The sequence below is a fragment of the Miniopterus schreibersii genome (assembly GCF_964146895.1).
Source record: "Miniopterus schreibersii genome assembly, chromosome: 1".
NCBI classification, from domain to species: domain Eukaryota; kingdom Metazoa; phylum Chordata; class Mammalia; order Chiroptera; family Miniopteridae; genus Miniopterus; species Miniopterus schreibersii.
In genome coordinates this window covers 21887252-21913336 of record NC_138101.1, presented here as the reverse complement: position 1 = coordinate 21913336, position 26085 = coordinate 21887252, and the positions used below count along the sequence as shown (strand labels likewise).

At 38.2% G+C, this 26085-nt stretch overlaps 1 protein-coding gene and 1 pseudogene across 6 annotated transcripts; one reads left to right on the top strand and one right to left on the bottom strand.

Annotated features, from left to right (window-relative positions):
- On the top strand, window positions 1-25469 carry UGDH (UDP-glucose 6-dehydrogenase). 5 transcript variants are annotated; one of them, XM_081159833.1, is made up of 12 exons: window positions 1-669; window positions 7115-7283; window positions 11255-11356; window positions 14194-14394; window positions 14505-14706; window positions 15638-15781; window positions 17909-18003; window positions 19456-19586; window positions 20189-20322; window positions 20730-20821; window positions 20933-21043; window positions 23318-25469. In XM_081159833.1, exons 2-12 carry the CDS (start codon window positions 7122-7124, stop codon window positions 23426-23428), a joined length of 1485 nt encoding a protein of 494 aa, XP_081015959.1. In that variant the 5' UTR covers window positions 1-669; window positions 7115-7121; the 3' UTR covers window positions 23429-25469. The 5 variants fall into 5 exon arrangements, with proteins under 5 accessions (XP_081015959.1, XP_081015960.1, XP_081015956.1 ...); XM_081159834.1 differs by having other exon boundaries at window positions 392-669; window positions 7095-7283; window positions 14505-14702; window positions 15634-15781; window positions 23318-24665; XM_081159830.1 differs by having other exon boundaries at window positions 416-669; window positions 7095-7283; window positions 23318-24665.
- LOC308561223 (large ribosomal subunit protein uL22 pseudogene) lies at window positions 2387-3673 on the bottom strand (annotated as a pseudogene). The gene is made up of 2 exons: window positions 3669-3673; window positions 2387-3328 (listed from the first exon to the last, which is right to left on the bottom strand). The product of its transcript is annotated as a large ribosomal subunit protein uL22 pseudogene (transcript).
- Window positions 25470-26085: the final 616 nt, after the last annotated feature.

Genomic DNA, 26085 nt, shown 5'->3' with positions numbered 1-26085 from the left:
AGAGTCCAGCGGGCCAAAGACAAGGCCAGCCCTCCAGGCTGCTGGGGAGACCGGAAGGGGGGCCCGGGCCTTCCGGTCCCCTCAGGCCGCGGCCGGACCGCTACCTCCGCGGCCAGAGTATGGCTGACCTGGGCGGGTGCGGAAGCACCTCAGCGTGAACCGTTAGCCAGGACCTGACACAGGGAGGGAAGCGGGGCCCACCCGTAATTCCGGCGCCTCTGGAAGCTACGGCGGTGACGCACCGACGGCCCCACGGCCGCAGCCGAAGCCGACAGGCGGCTCGCGCAGCTCCGCCCCGTGTGGCTCGCGGCCGGGGCGGGGCCGGATTCACCGGGATCGGCCGGGGGCGTGGTCTATTGCTCCAGCCACGGCGAGCCCCGCCCCCGCTTCTCCGACCCTGGAGCCGGCAGGAAATGGGGGCGGGCTCCCCGCCTGGTGTGGCGCGAGGAGGAGCGGGGTTGCGGCAGAGGGGAGAGTCCAGGAGGGCCTGGCAACGGGGGAATGAAGCCTCCGCCTTCTCGGGCAGAAGCCTTTAAATACGGCCCCGGGCCCCGGACTCTGGGTGCAGTGAGAGGAGATCTGGTGGAGCGGCGGCAGTGCGGCCCAGGCGGAGGAGCTGTCCAAGCCGTGGGGATAGGAGCTGAAGCCGCGTTCGGTGCTCGTAAGTGGGTAAGTACCTTTCCCGGGATGGCCCCTCGGCCCTGTCGGGATGCTCCCCGGTTCCGGCATGTGGAGGGAGCGGGACTGGGGGGTGCGCGCGGCGCCAGGTTGCTCCCTGCGCTCGGTCCCGGGCTTTCCGTTTCACGATCCCCTTCTCCCCGCTTAGGTTCTGGGCGGGAATCGCCTTTTTGGATCTGCTACCCTAGGGATGGTATAGTTTGGGCTTTTTATTCCAGACTAGAGAGTCTTCCAGCCGCATCGCTTCCTGCTTTTTCTCACTTTCTGACTTGAAATACATGAGATTCCCCCGGCCGCTCAGAAAGGCGAACGTCCACCGAAGGAAGCGGTCCTCTGGTTAGGGACCCCATTTTGGCCTTAAGAGTCACGGTTTTGTTTGTGTGAAGTCTGCTCACCTGGGAGCTGCTGCTTTCCTCACTCCATTGGCCGCCCTTCTTAAGAAACTAACGAGAAAACGAAGCCAGAAAGCCCTTTTGAGGGCGAAAGCCGAAGACATTCTATCGTGGCATCTGTATGGGCTGTGCTGGAATGCATTGTTGCCGCTACACCCTATAATTGATTTATTTCATGTCAGGGAAGGCCTTTCTTGGGTGCTTTAGGAGATTATGTTTGTGTGAGACCTTGATAAATTATACCTCTTATATAGGAAGATAATTGAGTAGGGTTGAGAATTCTGGAATGTAGAAAAGAGGGATTCACTGGTAGGGAGCTTTTTATGGATATATGTACAGAGGAGTGGCTGTCCATTGACTGCCCTCAAAGACACAGTGAGTCTTTGAGATTCTTCAAATCCCTGAAGAAATAGAGAACAGTAGTCTGGTCTGTTTCTTCAGGGGGGCTCTGGAAGTGAAAGAGCTTACTGTCTGCTCTGAGATGTGCTTGTTAGTACTCAGCATCTAGTTCAAGGTAAAGTGGTAGACAACCCTGATTGAAAGAATCACGTTTGTTCTCCCATTGCTGTACTTCTTTCTCTAACATAAACTCTATATTCCTCTTGTTATTTCCACAGCTTTATATGATAACCTTTAGATATAAAGTTAACACTCTCTCACTGATTAAGATATTTTTCCTGAGTCAGGCATCTGTTAATACATAGTTTTTGAAAATGACTAAGATGATTTGTCTGGTTGATATAACTAGCTATAGTTAATCCATCGCTTTAGCTACTGAGTAATTATGCGGAGTATACTGAAGAGGGGAGAGAGTGGAAGGATTATATTTAGTTTAGATTGTAGTAGGACCTTCCCTTTGTTAGCCACATTCTCGAGGTAGAAATATTGATCCCAATTTATAAAATTTTACATGAAGAGTAGTTTTGGAATAGCCTGGTTTGTTATGACTTTCCCAAAATACAGAGCTATAAAAACTCATTTCAAAATGACCTATAAAGCAAACATTCCCATTTCCCTTGACAGCACAGTAGAGAAGGTCAGAAGCTGCATAAAAGTAGAAATAGAAAATGGAATTGGAAGACATCTGTGTTGGGGAAAATATATCACTAACACTGTGTCAAGCTCCATATTAAAGCTTATTGAAGATTTTATTGAAACTTCCAAGTGATAATTTATTTGGATTTGCACAGATTTTGCATCTAACTTCTTCCATAATTTTCCCATTGTCATCTACAAGCCTTACCTCTTATGAAATAGCCACGCAGGGATCCCAGAAACATGTAGTTCTATAATACAGGTCCACCTGCTATCAATAGTTTACCCCAACTGTAAGGCAAGCTGAATACAGCCTGGTAATCAAGGTGGTTAAGAAGTAACTGGGAAGACATGCTGAAGTTCTACCTAAAGAGGAGAGGATGGTAGGATTCTGGGCAATCTCTGCAAAAAAATATTGTGATCAGCCACCTGAGCTAAAGATATTCAAATAAGACTTCATTTAAAAAAGATAGGCCCTTTTGGAGAGTTACTAATTCAGTTAATATGTGTTGAGAGCCTGTTGTTCTAGGTGTCGAGATGAACAACAGCAGATAAGAACTGTTAGTCTGGGTGTACCTTATTAAACTATAAAGTTCTTGAGCCCAAGTTGCCTCATGTACACATTAAACCCATGTTGTTGTTATTATTTGCTTTAGTAGCATTTATTTTATGCTGAATTTACTCTTGGGCCGTAAGTTTTTGTTTCTTCAGTTTCTTCTGGGTCCCCTTTTTCTTCTGTGCAACCTCCTCTTCTGGTTTAGGAAAAATCTGCTCTTTTTCAGTAGGATCATCACCATGTGGCAGGGAGAGCTTGTGTATGGGTTAATCCACCCATGAGCTTTGTAAATTCTATGCTGCACTTGGGGAGCTTTGTTCACCTGGATGTGCTCAATGACCAGCGAATCTACATCTAAACCCTAAAGTTCAGCATTACTCTCTGCATTTTTAAGCATGTGCAGCAGAAACTCAATACTCTTTTCGGGCCACCAACCCTGTCTGACTGCAGCCCCACTGTTTGGCCTGGGCACATCTACCAACTCCACTGACAGAATGGCACACATTTCTCCTGTAAAGTGATATCCTTCAGATAGTTGGTGGCTTTTTGGATATGTGTACCCTTGATGGCCTGAGCAATTTAACAAGGGTTCTTAAAGTGAACGTGAAGATTTGAACCTCTTGATTTGCATGATTTTGTGGGATTTTCTGGGTCAAGTAAATGGGGACTTTTCAAAGGTCACCTCAGGTGGCTTTTGGGAAGAGCTCAATCTATGTTTATTATAAGAATGTTAGCAGAACCTGTTTTGCTTGAGATTGAGGGCATAGGCTTCCCTATTAATCTCTTGGTTACAGGATTAAGTGGTAACCCAAAAAAATCCTCTGGTACAAAAATACTTTGAGATGACACTTTTTAGGTATTCTAGATTTATTGGTTTTAATTAGAGAGAGGTTGGCTAGCTATCCAGTAAGGGTGTTACAGTGTAATAGTTCTTCAGGTTTATTACAGTTCAGGTCTTGATCTTCAGCCTTGCATATCTGAAGGTAGTTCCTTCCCTATCCCCCTACCCCATGAACCCAGAGTTAATAAGTCTTTAGATGTTAACTTATGATGATTAAGCTCATAAGAGACTGCTGAATACACTAAAATGGAACTTTGCTATTACAGTAGAGAAATTTTATTCCAGTACCTCAAATACTTGTGTCTCAAATCCAGGCCATCACTTTCTTATTATGGTTCCTGGAAATCTGAATTCATAAGGCATCATGGAATCAGAACAAAGAATCTTGGGGAATATGCCACCCAAGCATTGGGAAAGCGTATTTTTTCCCTACCTCTCTGAAACCAGAATACTTCTGACTTCCAGATTCTGTGCCACTCTTATGTAGATAGTAGTGAAATAACACTGTCATTCTTGTTCCTAACTCTCCCTTTCCAGGCAGATCATTCCCTCTGTTACCCCGACCGTCCTTTTTTCTCAGTGGAATTATTATATTTTAGGTACATTAATGCCATTGATTTTTAGGTTACTTTCAGCCATGCTACCTTAAGTTATTAAATTATAGTCTCATGGATTGTTATAGTCATGCTTTCCTGAAAGAGGCATTCAAGACCCACTTTCAGTTCATTTCCATTCTAGGAGACAATTATTGCTGCTCACTACTTCTTAACACCCTAGGTAGATCTCACTTCTAGGTAGATCTCACTTCTTTGGACTCATTTCTGTATGTAAGTCCTTATTGTCTTCTCATCTGGAATGCCCTCTGCCACTTACCTACACTTTCTGTACCCTACTCATTCTTTAGGCCAAGCTTACGTTCTACATTTGCCTTGATGCAGATGCCATGTTATTTTGATTTCCCCCCCTCTAGACTTTAACACTCATTTTGTCATTTAATTGATTATACTGCCTTGTATAATTTAGCGATATTACCTGGGTGTGACTAACTCCTCTTCATCTTTTAAGTCAGCTTAAAAGTCATTTTCTCAGAGAGTCGTTCTTTACCCTATCTAATGTAGTCCTTTCTCCACAGATAGCCTTTCCCTCCCTCCCTCTCTCCTACATGATTATTTCCTTTATATGGAATTTATCACAACTTCCATTATTTTGTTTGTGTGCTCTCCTACTAGAATATAGCCATATTAAAGGTAGGAACTGTCCGGCTGGTGTGGCTCAGCGGTTGAGCATTGACTTATGATCCAGGAAGTCACAGTTCGATTCTGGGTCGGGGCACATGCCCAGGTTGCGGGCTCAATCCCTAGTCGGGGGCGTGCAGGAGGCAGCTGATCAATGACAACTTTTCATCATTGATGTTTCTATCTCTCTCTCCCTCTCCCTTCCTCTCTCTGAAATCAATAAAGCTATATTAAAAAAGAATCTAAAGTCCTACTTAAAGAACTCAACTTTAAAAAAAAAAAAAACACAGGAAGAGAGGGGAGAAAATGGGTAGTTCTTCAGAATGCATTAAGTGGGGGAAAAATAAATGTTGATAGTGTATATGGTATTCTACCTTTCGAATTTAGGAAGAAAGAACTATTAAAATGCACTATGTATTTACTTGTATTAAAAACACTGGAAGGATATGGAACAGACTGAGGAATCTCAGAGGGAAGGCAGGGGTGGGTGGTTGGGTGGGAAGAGATTAACCAAAGAATTTATAGGCATATATGCATAACCCATGGACACAGACAGTTGTGTGGTGATGGCCTAGGGGGGAGGTGCGGGGGGGGGGGTAGAAGGAGTCAAGGGGGTAAAAATGGGGACATCTGTAATACTTTCAAAAATAAAGATAAATTTTAAAAAATTGTGGAAGAATATACAAGCAACTAATAAAAGAATTGCTTGTGGAAGCAAAGTAGATAGGGCTGGGGTAGGTGTGAGGCTTCTTAGAGTATATACCTTGTTATATGGGTTTAATTTTTGAACCATATGAAAGCATTACCTATTCAAAACAAATTTTAAAAATGTCTTTGTATGTATTTCACTAAGAATATTGCTTCCAGCTCATATTTACTATTTTACTAAAATTCTGTTTATATAGTTTTTAAAAAGTCATTAGAGATGAGACTCTGTGAATTGATATCTGCTATTTATGACCACTAAAGATCAATTTATAACAACCTAAGTTAATTGTTAATAATACAGATCAGGATACTTTTTGGGTTGGTCAGCTCATTCTTTTCCAGTAGGGAAATCCACCCAGAGAACCAATGAAGTTTAGAACATTGATTAATACAAATTCAGACCAATGGGAATTGGATCATCTTAATTATGTACTTTGTGTATTTTTTCTCATAATAGGGATATATTTGCCATGCATTGTAATTAGATCAGTCTTCCAGATCAGCGTTCTCTGATCCATGCAGGAATATACTAACAAATTCTTAAACTCTCTGATCACCACTTTTCTTTTCTTTGGCATCTATGAATTAGATGGTTTTGGCAAGGACTAAAATTCTAAGAATTTGATCAGTTTGACAGTTTTTGTTCTCATTATAATGAATAAACTGACATTCTTATGTATAAATTAGTCCTTTGTAATTTTGATTAGTGTGAATCAATTTACCTAATGGTGTTTGAAAACCTATCAAGCCCTACCCAGTGTTTCCCAGTGGTTAGAGCACCAGCCTGCACACTGAAGGGTCTGTCACTGGTTCAGTTCCTGGTCAAGGGCACTTACCTGGGTTGCAGGTTTGATCCTGGACTCGGGTTGGGGCGCATGCGGGAGGCAGCCAATCAATATGTCTCTCTCACATCAGTGTTTCTCTCTCTCTCTCTCCCCCTCTCCCTCTCTCCCCCTCTCCCTCTCTCCCTCCTTCTCTCCCTTCCACTCTCTCTTAAAAGCAATGGAAAAATATCCTCAGGTGAGGATTAACAACAACAACAAAAGTCTGTGTAACAGCTTTGGTAACTACATAAATTACTTTTCTTTAACCACCTCATGGTTTCTGATTAAATTTGAAATTTAGTTTAAGATCATTGTCAGGTACTTAAAAGTAAACTGCTGAAGCAAAATTGGGTAGAGTATAATCTCAGAGGCCAATTCTGGACTACGGAACTGATCTTACTGTCTACTGTGTTTGTCTAAACCTCTCTCAAGGCTTTGTATACCAGCAGCATTTATTTAAGCAAAAACTGCACTAGTATTTCACCCTTGAACTTTACCTCAACAATCAAAGTTGTCGTAGTGTATTAGAGTCCTAAGTAAGGTTTTATTTTGCTTCTTGACTTTCTAAATATTGGGCCATTATAATCTTTGTGGCTCTTCTCCGGTAATATCAGTTATTGTAATTTTTTCCATATGTTTCATAGTAGTGCAACTGAGAACAGGTTTGGTCATCTAATTGGAATGTTATTTTTTATCACTATTTTCATAATTTGTAATGAGTATGACTGTAGGAAATCTTTCCAGATATGCCACCTTGACAGTTTTTACAAAGTGTGATGAATGTGCAATGTGATTTTAAATTTTCTGTTTTCAATAGTAGAACAGTCTTACTGTTTCCCTTCTAGTACAGTCATGTTTGAAATTAAGAAGATCTGTTGCATTGGTGCGGGCTATGTTGGAGGACCCACGTGTAGTGTCATAGCTCAGATGTGCCCTGAAATCAGGGTAACGGTTGTTGATGTCAATGAATCAAGAATCAATGCGTGGAACTCTTCTACACTTCCTATTTATGAGGTAAACCACATTATACATCTCTTTGTTTTCTTATTGTTTTTGTGAAATAGCTTATTATTGATGTAAAAATCTGTGATTGCAACTGATAAGAAATAAAATGAAAAAATTTAGATACACAGTGTTGTGGACATTATAATTACAATTGTGTCGAGTATGACCAGGGAAAATGATTGGAAAGAAGTATATTAGAGTATTAATAATGGTTGTATTAGTGCAGTGAGATTATGGGTAATTTTTCTCTTCTTTACTTTCTAATTTGTCTGTTAGAATGGTTACCATATTACAATAGTAAAATTGAGAAGTAGTATTCAGTAAAAGTAAAACTCTGGATATTTATAACGAAAGCCTCTTCTTGGAGACTAAAGGGAAGCAAACAAGGATGAAGAAAGAGACAGTTCTGTTGGTGGGGACATGAAATAAAGGTGACTGACATTGGTAACCTTCATTGTCCGGAATTGAGAGGTAAAATATTCTGAAGAAGATAAACAGGATAGTGTGGGTCAAGGACTTGTGAATAGTAAAGGTTCGGAGCAGTACAGGTGCTCCTCGACTTATGAATGGGATTACGTCCAGATAAACCCATTATAAGTTGGAAGTGTTGTAAGTAAAAAATGCATTTAATACACCCAATCTACTCAATGACATAGCTTAGCACAGCCTATTTTAAATGTGCCTAGAACATTTACATTAGCCTACATTTGGGCCATTCTCTTGAGTTCCATCTCAAGAGTAATTGCCTTCTTCTTCTCACCAGAAACAGGAGACACAGATGTTTTGTAGACTTGGTGGGATGCAAAAACACAAAACTCAATATCCAAAAAAAACACTGGAAACACATTACACTGTAGAGTATCCCTCATGATCACTGCTGCTGACCAGAATCATGAGAAAGTATGGTACTGTGTATCACTATCCTGGGAAAAGATAAAAATCCGAAGTACAGTTTCTACTGAATGCCTATTGCTTTCTCATCATTGTTAAATCAAAAAATTATAAGTTGAGGCCCAGTAGCTCTGTTGGTTAGAGCATCGTACCTATAAGCCAAGGTTGCTGTTCTATCCCCAGTCAGGGCACATACAAAAATCAACCAATGAATGCAAAAATAAGTGGATCAACAAATCAATGTTTTTCTCTCCTTCTCCCTTCCTCTTTCTAAAAAAAAAGATTGATCAGGCCACATTGAAAACCCAGCTAAATATACTTAAGGTCCATGAGTTTATGTTTACTGTGCTTCTTTCTAATCTTATAGGCTTATATTTTATGGGTCAGAACTATATTAGTAAAAAAGTCATTTTTTAATTCAATGAGAAAGAATAGTAATGATTATAATGTAAAATGTAATGTTTTTACTCAGAAGATAATGTGGTAGGTACTATTAATATTTAACAATTAAACATTTTGTTTTATGTTACCATATTTATTGAATAGTCTGCTTTTTTGTTAACTTTGTTCATTAAAAAATTTAATAACTACTTTTTAAAAAACAAAATGGATAATTTGCTTCTTTTTCTGAATAAAATTAAAGATAATTTTACCCTGCGAAAGGATCTGAGCTTTTCCATAAAAAGTACCATGTAAGTTCTAAATGCTAATTATGATAATTACATAAAGAATCTAATAAGAGGTAGAACCTATATTATTAACTGCTTCTGCATCACTTCTGAAGATCTACAAATATCCCATTGATTTTAGCAGAATAATATAGCTGTTAATTTTATTTTTTTTTAAATATATCTTTATTGATTTCAGAGAGAGGAAAGGAGAGGGGGAGAGAGAAAGAGAGAAACATCAATGATGAGAAAATCATTGATTGAGCCTGCAACCGGGGCATGTGCCCTGACCGGGAATCGAACCCTGATCGCCTGGATCCTAGGTCGACGCTCAACCACTGAGCCACGCCTGGTTGGGCTATAGTTGTTAATTTTGAGGTCTTATTGAAGCTTAGTATAAATTCTGTGTTGCTTAGATTTTAGGTTAATTTAAACACAGTATGAGGAGATTATACATAGGACTGTGTTAAATTTCCTCTGCAAAATCCCATAACCTTTTAGTCTCATTTTCCAGAACCTAGTCAAAATAATCAAGGAAAGGTTACTATGATTGATGACACTATATTCATGGTTGTCGTGGTTCATGTATTTTACTGATCCTAGTATATATTTTAGTCAAACTAATGGAAATTGAATTTACATTTTATACTTCCTCTAATTGCTTATGTTCAAAGTCCTCAGAACCATGAAGAAAAGTGAATTGCTTCTGGATATAATTCTAAACCTGAAGCCCCTGAAGTGGCTTTTTACTTTGCTATATACATAGACCGTTTTATAAACATCCATAATATTGTGGGTATTGTTTGAACGTCTTCCCCAGGAAAAGTAAGCTTCAGTGGTTTAGGTCTGTTTTTTCTTCTTTTTGTTATGGAAAATTTCAAACGTAATAAAAGCAGAGAGAATAGGTAATGAATCCCCATATGCCCATCACCCAGTTTCAACAATTTATTAACATGGGCCAGTCCCCCTCCCAACTAGCACCATCTTGATTATTTATAATTTCATCTATAAGCATTTCATTATGTATCTCTAAAAATAATAATTGTTTTTTAAACATAAGCACATCACCATTATTACTGCTAAAATTTTAAACAATTTCTTAATATCAAGAATTCTTATACATGTTCTTCATACCATAGTTTATTTGAATCAGGATGCAAGTAAGATCCACACATCCCAACAGATTTGTGTCACTTAAGTGTCTTTCAAGACCACAATATTTTAATCTCTCTATCTCTCTCTGTTTTTCTCTTTAGTTTATTTGTTGAAGAAACCAAGTTGTTTATCCTGTAGAAATTTTCAGTCTGGATTTGCTGATTGGGCTGGTCTGATCATATTTAAATCTGATTTTTTTGGGGGTGGGACAGGAATACTTGTTAGGTGGTGTGGTACAGCTTAATATTTTTTTAAATATATATATTTTTTAATTTTAGAGAGAGGAAGGGAGAGGGAGAGAGAGATAGAAACATCAGTGCTGAAAGAGAGTCATTGATCTGCTGCCTCCTGCACGCCCTAGACTGGGGATCGAGCCTGCAGCCCAGGCATGTGCCCTGACCGGGAATCGAACTGTGTGCTGGTTCATAGGTCAATGCTCAACCACTGAGCCATGTGGGCTGGGCACTGTTCTTTTTTTTTTTTTATATATCTTTTTTGATTTCAAAGAGAGGAAGAGAGAGAGATAGAAACATCAATAGATCGGCTGCCTCCTGCACGCTCCCGACTGGGGATCGAGCCTGCAACCTGGGCATGTGCCCTGACTGGGAATTGAACCTCGATTTCCTGGATCCTAGGTCAGTGCTCAGTCGCTGAGCCAAGCCTGGCTGGGCCTGGGCACTATTCTTAACATTACTATATCTCCTGTTAAGTTGTATGGAAAAGGTAACAATTTTCATTAGAAGTGTTTCTAACAGTAGGACTTAGAAAAAATACATATTAATGTATGTGTAAGTAGTGCCTGTTTCACAACCAGTTGTATGGCCTAAATTCTTAGTAAGAATGTATATTCATAAATGTATATTTATAAAAATGTATATTATAATGATAATACGAAATCAAATGTTTGCTTGAAATCACATTAGACATTGAATTTTTCTGATAATTGTGTTGATAGTCAGAGTTAATTATTAACTCATAAAACAATCAGGCACATGGTAAACAATGACACAGCATTAAAATGAGCCTGTGCTTTAAATGTGGTAAACTTAATTTGCTTTATTTAGTAATGTTACGTAATGTACACTTGAATGGCCTTTGGTGTATGATCTTTGATTTTTCTACAAAGGTGTTATTGGAGAGCAAGTCTAGACCTTTAACTTAAAATATAAACTTCTGCCTCTTTAGCACATGTAATTCTGTACTCTTAGGTTATCTCAGATGACTTGTAAATAGTATGTACAGCTCCTTTTCCTTTTTTCTTTTTAGCCAGGACTAAAAGAAGTGGTAGAAGCCTGTCGAGGAAAAAATCTATTTTTTTCTACCAATATTGATGATGCCATTAAAGAAGCTGATCTTGTATTTATTTCTGTAAGTGTTTTCCTTTGCTGTGTGAGTTTTAATGTATTCTTGTCTATACAGAAGTTTCATTCTATTTTATTTTTTATATATATATTTTTCATTCTATTTTAATAGTAAATCCGTTGTATTAAGCCACAGCATTGCTTAGGATAGCATTGTCCAGTTAAATTTTGGTTGTCACTGACTTTGTCCATCACTTCCCCAAATTCTATAATCATTTGTTCAAGCGTGTCATCAGATCATTGAACAAACAAATTCAGAGAAAGTTCTAGTCTGAGATCTAGAATTAGGAAGTGCTGGTAATGTGTAAGCACACATGTTGATAGTATTTTATTTTATCATTTTTTCCCCCTCTGGTTGGTAGAGGTGAAGTAAAGAGAATCAGGTAAAGTTTGCTTGTAAACTTACAGGTATCTCCTATCCAGATGAATTATTTTCCAAAACTCATTTTAAATTAATTGTTTGGAATTTGGCATCCCTTGGTTAGGTTGTCGCTAGCCTGCAGACACCTTCAGCTCATAATATGGCCAAACTGTTGCACCAGGGTAAGGAAAAAGAGAGTAGATCCAGTGCTTGGGAGTAAACTCAGGTAATCGAGTATTTGAACCAAGGTAACTTATTTCTTGCTGTCCTGGTAACCATCTACTCACATATTCTGTGTGTGAGGCATAGTTACCACCAATTGGTGTCTGAGCTATATGACTCAAGACTGCTAGGGCCTTAAGGAATAAAGGTGAAGCCAGTGGTGTGAGTTTTGACTGGGTCCCATGAGATGAAGAGAAGAAATATCGTGAGGTTCATCTACCCTCTGTGCATATTGTTAATGACTGCGAGTTAAATAAGGGTTTTTCTGACTGCTGAGAGAAAAGCAGTACTGTGAAGATATGTGAATTCCAGAAGAAAGTAGTAATGAAGCCAGTCTCTTTTTTTCGCCTTTTTTGAAAAAAAAATAACTTTTATTGATTTCAGAGAGAGGAAGGGAGAGGGAGAGAGAGAGAAACATTAGTGATGAGAGAGTCATTGATCGGCTGCCTCCTGCAGGCCTCCCCCGCCCGGATCCAACCTGCAACTGGGCATGTGCCCTGACTGCGAATCAAACCGTGATCTCCTGGATCATAGGTTGATGCTCAACCACTGAGCCACGCTCACCAGGATTTTTGGTCTTTTTAATTATTTCAGAGAAATTGGTGAAGCTTCTATGACTCACCTACCCATTCTCTACTTAAGCTTGCAGAAGGTTAGGGTAGAGGCAGAGAAAATGAGAAAACATTTTGGAGTAGCTAGATACTTAGAGTTAATCAAGAAGTTGCCTTATTCCTCTGGTTATCTTAGTTTGGATAATCAGAACCTGGAATGGCAATAGGGGAATTTTCTGAAAAAATATTTTTAAAAATAATGTTTGCAGGCAATAGTCCACTGTAGGATGGTCTGACAGAGAGCTGACTTTACATATGCCTCTCAGCCAATCTAACCTGAGCTGCCCTGCATCTTTCCAAGCTATTACTTTATGTGCCTGTTAGGGTAATTTATTGCTATGTAACTCACATCTAGTTTCCATTATTCTCTGGATCAGTTTTTTTAAATTTGCTTGTTATATACATTTCATTATGGAAAATATTAAACTTACACAAAAGATGAAGACAGTAATATAATGAACCCCTGTTTACTCATCTACATTGTCGACAGTTATCATGGCTGAGCTTGTTTCATTTACTTCTTCCCCTTTCCTCCACCCCTGATTATTTTTCAGGAAATTCTAGATAGGAATAGTTTTATACAAATCAGTTTTTGGTTGTTATTTTCAGAGCTCCTTTACCAGGGGAAGCCTTCTGATCATCTCCCATCTCTGGCATGTTTCCCCTTGTCCTGTTAGGTAGCCATCATTGCCCTTCTGTATTCCATTGCACCCTGACTTCATGACTAAGTCTTTTCCTAAGTTGTTCCATGCATATAAACAGCTTTTTCTTCCTGCTTTTTCACTCAACTCAGTCCTCAAGTTTTTATTTATTTTGGCTTGATTTCTTTATTTAGTCCCCCATTAAAGTTATAAGCTTGTCAAGAGAACTGGTGCTACTTCCTGCTGGTTCAAAAATTATTCCTGTATAGAATTTTAGAGTTTTCAGAGTACTTTCATTTTTATCAGAGTGTTATAAAACTCCTGTGTTAGATTTTAGAGAGGGCGTTATCCTCATTTTCCAATGAGGTCATTGAGGCAAAGGCAGCCACACTTCCCAAGATTATATAATATAGCTAGGCAAAAACTAAATGCCTAGATTCTGGGCTCATGATTTATTTTTTTTCTGTTTAATAGTCTCTGTCGACATAGTATTGTGTATCCTGAATATGCTAGATAATTCTTAGCTTTAATGAACCAAGAAAGTATTTGTGAATGATACTGCAAACATTTTTAAAAGCTACTTATATAGGTCTATAAAGAGTAAAAAAGGTATTTAAAAACCATGATAATATATTACATACAGCGAAGAGAGGAAAGAAGAGAAAATTTATGTTTCATTTCAGATTGTGAAGTTCTTTAGGATAAGAACTGTTTCATTCATCTTTATAGCTCCAGAGCTTAGCTTGGAACTGCCCTGGTATCTGACACATGTATGGTAGTTCTCAACAAAAATTTATTGAATGAATTCTCCAGATACTTCAAGCTATTCCTTCTAGTGATTATATTTATAAAATGTATTGTTTTTGAGGAACTAATAGAAGATTAAAGTCAGGGCTACTGATGATAGTTAACTTCCCACTTGACTAGCTAATTGATGGTCCAGGGCCTATGTTGATATCACTGAGTTTCTCACAGATAATCTGTTCTTAATTCTGGATACTTTCACCAGGTGAACACTCCAACAAAAACCTTCGGAATGGGGAAAGGCCGTGCAGCAGATCTGAAGTATATTGAAGCCTGTGCTAGACGCATTGTACAAAACTCACATGGGTACAAAATTGTGACTGAGAAAAGCACAGTTCCTGTGAGGGCAGCAGAAAGTATTCGTCAAATATTTGATGCAAACACAAAACCCAACTTGAATTTACAGGTATTAAAAAAGGAAGCATTAGAATCTGGTTCTTCTTATATAAATATTGATGTCTTAAATTTGTTCATAATTAATTCTAGCTTAAAACTTTCTTTGCATTGGGATTCTAGGTTCTGTCCAACCCTGAGTTCTTGGCAGAAGGAACAGCCATCAAGGACCTAAAGAACCCAGACAGAGTACTGATTGGAGGGGATGAAACCCCAGAGGGCCAGAGAGCTGTGCAGGCACTGTGTGCTGTATATGAGCACTGGGTTCCCAAAGAAAGGATCCTCACCACTAATACTTGGTCTTCAGAACTTTCCAAACTGGTTGGTACATAGCATTCAACTCTCCATTAATTTAAAAACAAGGATTTATTTCTCTTAAACCTGTTAGGTTACACAGCTTTCTTTTTTTAAAAAAATATATTTTTATTGATTTCAGAGAGAGGAAGGGGGAGAGAGAGAGAGAGATAGAAACATCAATGATGAGAGAGTCTTCACTGATCGGCTGCCTCCTGCATGCCCCCGACTGGGGATCGAGCCCGCAACCTGGGCATGTGTCCTAACTGGGAATCAAACTGCGATCTCCTGGATCCTTGATCGATGCTCGATCGCTGAGCCATGCCTGGCCGGGCGCTACTTTCTTAATATTAATAAAAGGTATGCTTTTGAAGATAATATTCTCATACATTATGAAATAATTGTGAAATAGTTTTCACATGAGCGATCAAATATTAGTGTATGAAATATTCTGGAAAATTCTAAAATTTTGTAAAAATATAAGAAAATGGAGGGTAGAATAAAATAGTATTTTAAAAAAATGTATCTTATTGATTTCAGAGAAAGAAAGGGAGAGGGAGAGGAAGAGAAATGGAAACATCAATGATGAGAGAGTCATTGATTGGGTGCCTCCAGCATGCCCTCCACTGGGGATCGAGCCCACAATCTGGGCATGTGCCCTGACCGGGAATCAAACCTAGATCTGCATCATACGTCGATGATCAACCGCTTAGCCACTCCCGCCGGGCAGAATAGTATTTTTTAAAGTCGTTCTTTCCCCTCTTTTACCCTTTTTCACAGTCATCTTTCTTTTCTAATTACAACGTTTTCCCTTACCAACCTATCGCCTCCTCAAATTGAGCCCATCAGTAACTTTTATATCTTCCTCAGTAATTTGCATCAACTCAATGAAAAATAATCCAGATATATAAAATTGCTATTTTACCTTATCATAGTTTTCCTTTTCTTATTTTTTAAGGCAGCAAATGCTTTTCTTGCCCAGAGAATCAGTAGCATTAACTCCATAAGTGCCCTCTGCGAAGCAACAGGAGCTGATGTAGAAGAGGTGGCAACAGCCATTGGAATGGACCAGAGGATTGGAAATAAGTTTCTGAAAGCCAGTGTTGGTAAGCTGACAATTTTCAGTACGTAAAGTGGGTTCATTTAGCTGGGTCTTTAAATTTAAAGAAGTTTTTGTTTAACTTAATGCCCTTAAGATAATCATTCCACTATACATGTAACCCTCAGCCTATCAGGGGCTTTTAAAGTAAGGTAACAGTTACTTATATTGTTTAATAATTACTGACTGATTAGTAGGATAAACATAGTTCAGTGTTTTAGGAGGAATAAATTAGTATTTAGTAAGAACATTTAGGAAGAATAACTTTGGGAGACCACGTAAAAACTCAAGTAACACCCAAAGCAAGTAGTAAAAAATTTGCTATCATTTGCTTTTCTTACGAATGTACTTTTGGAAATGTGACTTTGACCTTCATTAATTACAGATTCCGTATTTGTGAGTTAGCTTACTCGTTAAAGTTTATAACCCCAAAATCAATACTCAGGGTGCTTTGTGGTCATTTGCAGACACGAACAGAGCAGCAAAACATTTGAGTCACCTGACACATACATCCCAGATGAAGCTGAGTAAGGCAATGCTTTGCCTTCCTATTTCAGCTTTCATACTGCAAATGTGCTGTTTTTGTGGTCTATTAAGTGCCAAGGTTTTCGCATTTTTGTGCTTTTGTGTTGGTGATTTTACTGTTTAAAATGCCTTCTAAGTATATTGCTCGAGGTGCTGTCTAGTGTTCTTAAGTGCCAGATGCTTTGAAGTGCCTTCAGGAGAAAATACATGTGATTAAACTTCATTCCTGCATGATAGTGCTGTTGGCTGTGAATTCAGTATTAATGAATCAACACTATGAAGCAAATAAGTTTTTTCTAAACAGAAACACATAAAATAAGATTGTTTGTTGATTGGTTGGTAAAAATGTGACCGGAAACTCACAGGAACCTAACCCTGTATTTCACCTAGGAGCAGTGCTACAGTATTTGCTAATTCGGCAGTTTTGTAGAACATAACTACCAGGTAAAATGAGAACTGTATATTTTGGGTATAAGTTAATAAGGTTGATGTAAAAGTAAATAGAGCCTTTAAAAAATTTTTGTTGTTGTTAATCCTCACCTAAGCATATTTTTTTCCATTGATTTTTAGAGAGAGTGGAAGGGATGGAGGGGAGAAAAGGAGAGAGAGAGAGAGAAAAAGATCTATGTGAGAGAGACACATGGACCAGCTGCCTCGGGCATGTGTCCCAACAGACCCTGGGATCCAACCTGCAACCTGCGGGTCGACGTTGACCACTGAGCCACACTGGCCAGGGCATAAGCAGAGCCTTTTACAGATTGGGCCACAGGGCAGCCTTTCCTGTATTTCTGGGGCCTTATGCCATTTTCTAATACTGGCTTCCCTGGCTTTTTCTATCTTTTTGATATTTTCTTCTAGCTGCCATTTAATAAAAATAGCTACTATTTACTAAAGGCAGATTATGCACCAAGTTCTGAACCAGTGCTTTATATAACTCATTATTAATCCTTATAACTTGTTGCAAAGGTGCTAGTATTTCCTTTATAGAGATGATTGAGGTTCAGGGAAATTTTTGCAACTTGCACAAAGTCATACAACTAATGAGTGGCTAGATGTTTCTGACTCCAGAGCCCATGCCAACCCTCTCTGTATACTGCGTTGCACTAGAACAGGGGTGGGCAAAATATGGCCCTCAGGCCAAATCCTGACCACTGCTTATTTTTGTGAATAAAGTTTTATTGGAACATAGCCGTGCCCATTTGATTACATATTTTCTGATTGTTTTTCAGCTACAAAGGCAGAGTTGAAGAGTTGTGCCAGAGACTGTATGGCCCACAAAGATGAAAATATTTACTATCTGGCTCATAAAAGTTTGCTAGCCTTGTGCTAAAGTTAGATATGTGGGGCAGTGATACCAGATGACTGAGAAAAAATAGAAAATATAGTGATGATAAAACTTCAGCTAGAAAATTTTTTGGAGTTTATTTATAGGATTGATTAGCTGCTTACAAATTTCACACAATTTATAAACCCACTAATTTTACAATATTCGAATTTTAGTATTAAAAATCCCAGCATAGGCCATCTGATTTAGTGTGACAAATTTGTCACGATTCAGTTGTGTAGTTCCTAAATGAAAATATTGTCATTTTCTTTTTTCTTTTTTTAGGTTTTGGTGGGAGCTGCTTTCAAAAGGATGTTCTGAATTTGGTTTATCTCTGTGAGGCTCTGAATCTGCCTGAAGTAGCTCATTATTGGCAGCAGGTATTAATCTTTATCGTCAACAACTTATGATTAACTTCTAATTAAAAGTGTCACCCTTTGTGAAATGTTTTTGATAGGATTTATTTATTCCAGGAACTCACTTATATTCAATTTTTTAATTTTATGGTTATTTATTGGGTTTCTGTGTTTTTGTCTTTTGCTAATCAGCTGTGATGGAAGTTTCTGATAAACCAGTATTTCTTCTAATTTTATAACTAAATTTGCTCCCAGAGTAAAGCAAGAACTTACTCTAAATTATAATGATCATGAAGTGCATAAAATTAAAGTAAAGGAAGAACCTGTATTATAATGATTTCAAGTGGTTTGCATATGCTGATATTTGCCTTGTCCCTTTGAGCTAAAATTAGAGACCTTCTCATTGGCAATAGAATTAACATTTATTAAGTGCTTACTCTGTGCCAGGCTCTCTTTTTTAAGTACTTTGCTTAAGTCCTCATTATAGTCCCCATCACTAATAGCGTCCTTCATTTATAATGAGGAACTTGAAACTTAGAGATGTTAAGTAATTTGTCCAAGATACCAGCCAGTATACATACCTTTCCCAAATATTTCCCCCCCAAGTTTGCAGTTTTTTATATTTCAGTAGTGGGTGGGAATGTAAGGAAATGCACGTTTTTTAATGGAAATGTACACTCAATCCCACACGATGGCTTTATTTTACTGTCCATCATGGGGAAAATGAAGATAAAGACTTGATTTTCCAACACTTGGGCTCATTTCTCAGGTTCTCAGGGTTCAGCCCCTAGAAGCTTAGAGCCTTTAAAAAAAACCAAAACACACACAGAAAAGCAGTCTCTTTCCTTATATTCATCTGGTCACCAATGTGAAGCCTTGTTTATAAACTCTTAGGAGAGAAACAGGTAGGTGATCAGAGACTTTTACCCATAATATTTAGTTAAAAACTGCCAAATGTTCATAGTGTTATGGTTCATCCGGAGGCAGCTGTAATTCTGTACATTGTTTGTCCTCTGTTCACTTTCTACTCACACTCAATTGTGGTGAGGAATGGGAGTGAGCACATGAGAGAGTACTTTGGGATTTGATTGCTTACAGCCCTGCTTCCCCAGGGTTTGGAGAAATTAGCTGAGGAGAACACTGCTTTCTATGTGCCATATTTAGGCTGGCCTCATAGCTGGACCTCAAATGGAGTTGAAACTTAGCTGTGTTCTCCATCTTTACATCCATCCCAGCCTGATGCATGGAAAGATAAGCCAAATAAGAATTGCAATTTTTATTATGGCTTTAAGGAAGGGAGAGTGGTTTTTGTTTCTTTTTTAATCTGTATATACTAAAGAGGTTACTTAATCTTTGTCTCCTGTTGACTTATAAGACTTGGATTTATACAACAGTACTCATCATAAAACTGAGCAATGTATGGCACAAGCTGTACCCTTTTAATTAATCATCACATAATTGTACATGTAATTTCAGGTCATAGATATAAATGACTACCAGAGAAGGAGGTTTGCTTCCCGGATTATAGACGGTCTGTTTAATACAGTGACTGATAAGAAGATAGCTATTTTGGGGTTTGCATTCAAAAAGGACACTGGCGATACACGGTATCTGTTCTTTAAAATATTTCAGCCCCTTTGAGAGTGTTAACTCCTTATCTTATCCTGGTGTTTGACTGGTGAGTGAGTGTGTAAAATACCTGTATGCATATAGTATAAAGAATAAAAATAAAGTGAACATCTGTATCTTCACCAGATATAGAATCTTACCTGCGCAGGGTGGGGCAAAAGTAGGTTTACAGTTTGTATGGAAAATAATACAATAATTAACAAATAATAATATGGGGGAGGTAGAGGAATTGAGCAAAAAAGAAAAAATTAATGGACACAGATAACGGTGTGAGTGTGGTGATTGCCAGAGGGAAGGCAGGTGATAGACAAAGACTTGACGTGGGATGGTAAACACACAATACGATGTACAGATGATGTGTTGTAGAACTATGCACCTGAAACCTGTATAATTTTGTTAACCAGTATCACTCCAATAAATTCAATAAAAAGGAAAACATATATATATATAGAATAAACTCTGTATTTCTCGTACTCACAACTATAAACCTTCTTTTGCCCCACCCTGTATACTAAACCCCTAAGGTAATAGAACATATGCCATTTAAAAAGCTTAGCAATACTGGTATTTTTTTCATCAGAGAATCTTCTAGCATATATATTAGCAAATATTTGATGGATGAAGGTGCACACCTCCATATATATGATCCGAAAGTACCAAGGGAACAAATAGTTGTGGATCTTTCTCATCCAGGAGTTTCAGAGGATGATCAAGGTAAGACTTTGAGTCTCATGAATCCCTTTGAGTATAGTCCCCAAAACTTGTTTGTTCTCCAGAAACCTTTGTTCAGCTTCTATCATTTCTATCATTGGTAGGCCCTGTTTCAATGTCATTTCTCTAATTAAACCCTTAGGCATTGTTTTGTCAACTTTGATTTGAAGTGATGAGCTGTGGGTTATTCTATTGATTTTTCCTACATGTTCTAAAAAGCCCCAGAGGTTCCAAGGAGATATTTCTGGAGCAAGTTTGGGGTGCTTCATGCCCTACCTCATTTCCCTCACACTTCAACCAGACCATTCCATTTCTTTCAGACCCTCAACTCCTCCTGCAATCCTAGTGTTAAAGTGCATAGTTTCAATAACTCCTTTCCTATTACCAATTTTTTGTTGCTGTTGTTACAGTGTCCCAACTTGTGACCATTTCTAAGGATCCATATGAAGCATGTGATGGTGCCCATGCCGTTGTTATTTGCACTGAGTGGGACATGTTTAAGGTGAGGTGACGGAAATGGTATTAAGGAAAATTTTAGAGTTCTAGTATCAGTTGGGGTTGAATATGTGCTCATGTGTGTGTGCTAATTGCTCCTTTGGTTCTGTCTCTATAGGAATTAGATTATGAACGTATTCACAAAAAAATGCTGAAGCCGGCCTTCATCTTTGATGGACGACGTGTCCTGGATGGGCTCCACAATGAACTACAAACCATTGGCTTCCAGGTAATCATGGTCCCAGACAGGTTTTATTTTGTTTGGCCATTTGCTTTTTAATGGCATTGTGTTTTAGAATTTTAATATTTTCTCATTTACAATAACTTGACTCTAGGGCAGTTCTCTGGGAAGTCTCTATGGGATTTTTGTAACTATTCCACTCCCTCCTTAAATTTATGATCTAAAGGTCATTGAATCTTTGTCTCCCTTACATAGTATCTAGGAAGTCATTATCATATAGGGACAAAATATGCCCTGCCTTGCCTTATATCATAAAGATGAAGAAAATATATTTAAAAAATTTTCCTGGAACCACTGGCGCTGCTCTGCTGAACTGTCTGCACCACACTGACCCCCTCAGAGGCCAGATCTTTTATTCCTATACTGATGTCTTGAAAACTGCAAAATGCAATATAGGATCCTATGCCTTCTGAATTCTGAAGCCGTCCTAGTGCTGTGAGGGTCTGAGGAGAAGTGTGGGAGCTTCAGTGGTCCTGGCCCTCTGCTTCTTCAGTTGTCAGTTAATTGTGGAGTGCTTAGAGAGCTGACAGAAACCTCTGCATAGGACAGTACATTTATGTGTTGAATCTAGGTCAGTTCTACCAGGGTTCCCAAAAGTGTTAATAAGAAGGAACCGCTTTCTGTTTCCTCACAGCAGTATGTATGGGGTGGGAGGCTCGGGGAGGTTGGGAGGGTAAAGAAATGTGCCAGGAGATTGCTGTCAGCATTGTCCCCTGGCAGAGTGGAAGGGGGCAGTGTTCGGAGCTGGCTGTGTGCGTCTGCTCAGCACCAGCTGTCTTGGAGGCACCAACAAGGCCTCATCTACTGTTTAAAATAGCTGTTCTGGTTCTCTTAACCTGTCACCGAATTGTTGAAGATCTTTCTTATTTAGAATTGAGTGCTCATTTGTCATTCATGAGAGATTCAGTTGCAGCAAGAATCAAATGGCATCCTTGTCTGTTAACACTTCATCAAGGACCTTGGCAATTCTTCTAACCCAGCCCTCCTTACTGAGTAACAATATGGCTTCCCAGTCCTGACTTAACTCAGCAATGTTATTTTTTAAAGATTATTTGTAAGGCATATTTCTCTCATGTAAGGGAAAAATGTGTAAAGAGGTATATATTTCAAATGAGTGTTCTTTTTTTAAAAAAATATATCTTTATTGATTTCAGAGAGAGGAAAGGAGAGAAAAGAGAGGTAGAAACATCAATGATGAGAGAGTCATTGATCAAGCCCACAACCCAGGCATGTGCCCTGACCGGGAATCGAACCCCGATCTCCTGGATCCTAGGTCGATGCTCAACTGCTGAGCCACGCCTGGCCGGGCGAATGTTAGTTCTCATAAGTTAACTTTTCCTAGTAAGGATTTAAAAAACACACAATTAGGAATGGAAACACTAAATAAAGAGAATTTATAAGTCACTAAATAAGACAATTCATTAATACAAAGTAGAAACCCTTTGTAGTATGAATTAGGATTAGATATTTTTAATTCAAAAGACATTTATGAAAATTATGTAGTATATTTATCTCTGCTGTGAGAGGAGATAAACTTATGACTGTTAAAGAAGCAGTATCTTGAGGCAGGGAGCAAGGTAAATAAATAAAGAAGCTGTGTCTTTAAAGTTAAGATGGATGATTTTTGGATATATGGAAAAGAGTTTAAAATCTAATATCAAAATACAGTTTGACTTTATTCATTGAAGGCTGACTTGTATGCTAAACACTGTGCTGAGCACTTTATCTAATTTAATCCTTACCACAACCCTTTGAGGCAGGTGGTAATAATACCGTTTCCAAATGAGGAAGAAAGACCTAGAGAGTTTAGGTAGCATAGCAGGATTCCAGCTGGGCCTTTCAAACTCTAACACCTGAGCTCCTAAAAACTATGCTATTAGAGTTTCTGCAGGTTTTTTAGAATGAGGGAAATGGACATGAAAATATAGTATGAGAGAGAATGTGAGTTCATTGGAATCTAGTGTCTTAATTACTTTCATATACACTACTAAAGCAATAGTGGCATTGATTCTCTACTCTGTTTGAGGGGGTCTGGTGTTGGGACTGGCAGGACTGAGAGTATTTAGATATGAATATGGAAAGTGGAGTGTACATGGACTCTCGAACGAAAAATAGGGAAGGAACCCAAGATCTTTCATAGCAACTCGGGCAACCTGGAAAACATTTTCTATTTTCCCCCTTATTACACTTCATTATAGAGTTTATTCATTTATGTATTATACTTAATAGTTTATTTTTCTAAAATCTCTCTTTTCTTTCTAGATTGAAACAATTGGCAAAAAGGTGTCTTCCAAGAGAATTCCATATGCTCCTTCTGGTGAAATTCCAAAGTTTAGTCTTCAGGATCCACCTAACAAGAAACCCAGAGTATAAACATTGTCATTTTTATCTGTAATTTTTTTGGTACTTCAGGATAGCGAATATCTATCTGATATTTAATGGTAAATGAACCAAGTGTTTTTAAGGAAACCAAACTATTTTTTTAATAATCAATTTATATTAGCTTTATGGGAATCAGCATATCTAGTAATTATGAATCTAGAATTTTTTTACATATTTTTATAATATTGTTACCTCAGTGGCTGGATGAGTGGCAAATAATTGTGCTGGTTTTAATGGTGTCAATTTTTGTAAATCAAAAACTTCAAAGACTTTTTACTTTACAAAATATCCATAGGCAGCATTTTAATATCACATTATAAAGGGAAAGGTACTCTTCAGTTTTTCTGATCATCGGTTTGATTACTTGTCATTAAATATGTATTTTAAATCAGAAGATTGCTATGCTAAATCCTAGGCAACCCTGTTAACCTTTCAGAGTGTCCTGGAGACTGAGAGGCTTCTGGCTTTATTGGGTTAGGTGTTTTTCACACTGTTTCTTGTCTCTATAAACTTAGGAGTAGGATGCAATGGACAGAACGGGGCTTTTTGTGCTGTTTCTTTTTTTATGCTTCTAATCTTTTCCCTATGCTTCTATGTTAGAAATAACCCTTTTGTTTAATGAGCTGTGTCATTGATTTGATTATTTTAGCCCATAAAGGTCATCACTGTTCATTTCCAATCAATCCAAATAAGATTAAATAGCCTTTTTTTAATTGTTTTTTAACATGAAGAGAACATCAGTAGTATGGTCTATTTCATTTCTCTTCACTTCTCGTTTTTCCTTACTGATGATCATTTTTTTAGTACAAGAGCCAAAAATATTTGTTACCTTGACTTTGCATTTTTATATTTATTTTTTGTTGCGATTTTCCTCCTTTTATTTTAAATAGGAAAACTGATATGATCTCATGTGTAAACTTAAAGATGTAGATTTTACAAATTATGGATAGCATAATTCTAAAATAAGAATTTTTGTATGTATTTCCATCTGCTTTTTTCTTATGTCTCTTGTTGACTTATGTTTGATTGCTTTCTCTTCTGTTTTATTGTTGAAATGTGTCAGATGTCCATTTGATGCTTCTGCTAAGAGTGTACAAACTGAGTTAAGCAGATACAGGTCTTATACCTTAGGAACTAATGTGGTTCAGTAAGAACACAGAGACAAATATAAAGATAAGGACAGAGACATCTGTACAGATATCAAATACATAAATAAAATATTCTGCATAAACAACTGTGTAGGTGTATTTTTGTCACAGTGCAAGAAACTAATGAGTCATGACAGCCTGATATTAGACAGGAAAAAAAATCACTCCTTTTTTGAGAAAAGGGCATCACATCATACTTCCAGATGATGCAAGAAAGGGAGGAAATGTAGCAAATGGACCAGATATCAGCAAACTATAGCTCATGAGCCAGATCTGCCAGCCGCCTGTGAGCTAAAAATGTTTTTTACATTTTTACATAATTACATTTTGAATGGTTATGTAAGTCCCCAATTTTGCCCCTTAGCCTGAGAAGCCTAAAATATTTGCTATCTGGCTCTTCAAGAAAAAGTTTGTAGACTCCTGAAAGAGACAAACACGAGTGTTTGAACATAAGATGAACCCTTACTCATAAGATTTGAAAGTGAGGATGAGCTTATTTATTAGAATTTGCTTTACATTTCTGCTTGAAAATACTCTTGTATTCTGCTCAATAATTTTATATTCTAGTAAAGGGATTATAACCCAAAAATGCCTTACTAAAGCAGATAGAATTAGGCACTCTTTTTGTTGTAGCACGTGCCTAGGATTGATTTTTTTTTAATGTGTAAAATACTGATTAAGACGTAAGAGATGGAAAATACTGATTAAAACATAAATGGAGGAAAATGGGCAAAAGACAGCTCATAGAGCCTTGTAAACTTGATGTTTGTGGTGGAAAGGAAAAACAAAACAAAACTGGAGAGGTAACATAGCAATTTGAGAACTCTGAAAAGTTGCAAGAATGTGGTTACCCTTTTCTTCCCCTACTAAGAAAATTAAAGACCATTAAAAAAATTTTGTTTGTTTTAAATATATCTTTATTGATTTCAGAGATAGGAAGGGAGAGGAAGAGAGAGAAACATCAATGATGAGAGAGTCATTGATCAGCTGCCTCCTGCAGGCCCCCGATTGGGGATCGAGCCTGCAACCCGGGCATGTGCCCTGACCGGGAATCAACCGCAATCTCCTGGATCCTAGGCCGGTGCTCAACTGCTGAGCCATGCCCAGCCCAGTGAAACCAAGTTTTTAAAGAAGCTAAAACAAAAATAACTGATTAAATATGAAAATAGCCATTAATGATAAAAACAAAATGCAGTATGGGCACAAAGGTTAAGTTCACCCCAGCTACCTGTTTGCCCTGAAGTAAAAGGCAGCAGGTCAAAAGACTGTCTGGATTTGGGGTTATACGTGTTGAATGAAGTCCATGCTCTATTTTCATTCTCTCCTGAAACCTTACTAAAATGGCAATAAGGGAGAAAGAAAGCTAGAAACAGACAAGGATAGAGAAGGGGAAAGAAGGCACCAGTGGATGAGAGTTGTCAACCAATTTTAGAAGGCGGAATGCAACAGGCGGCTAAGTAGCTACAAATGTAGGCAACTACTAGATGTAGGTAACTGTTC

Coding starts and splice junctions, on each gene's coding strand:
- UGDH (XM_081159834.1), top strand. CDS start 502: ATGAAGCCTCCGCCTTCTCGGGCAGAAGCCTTTAAATACGGCCCCGGG. Junction 11,357..14,193: donor CTGATCTTGTATTTATTTCT/GTAAGTGTTTTC, acceptor TACTTTCACCAG/GTGAACACTCCAACAAAAAC. Junction 18,004..19,455: donor TAGCTCATTATTGGCAGCAG/GTATTAATCTTT, acceptor ATGTAATTTCAG/GTCATAGATATAAATGACTA.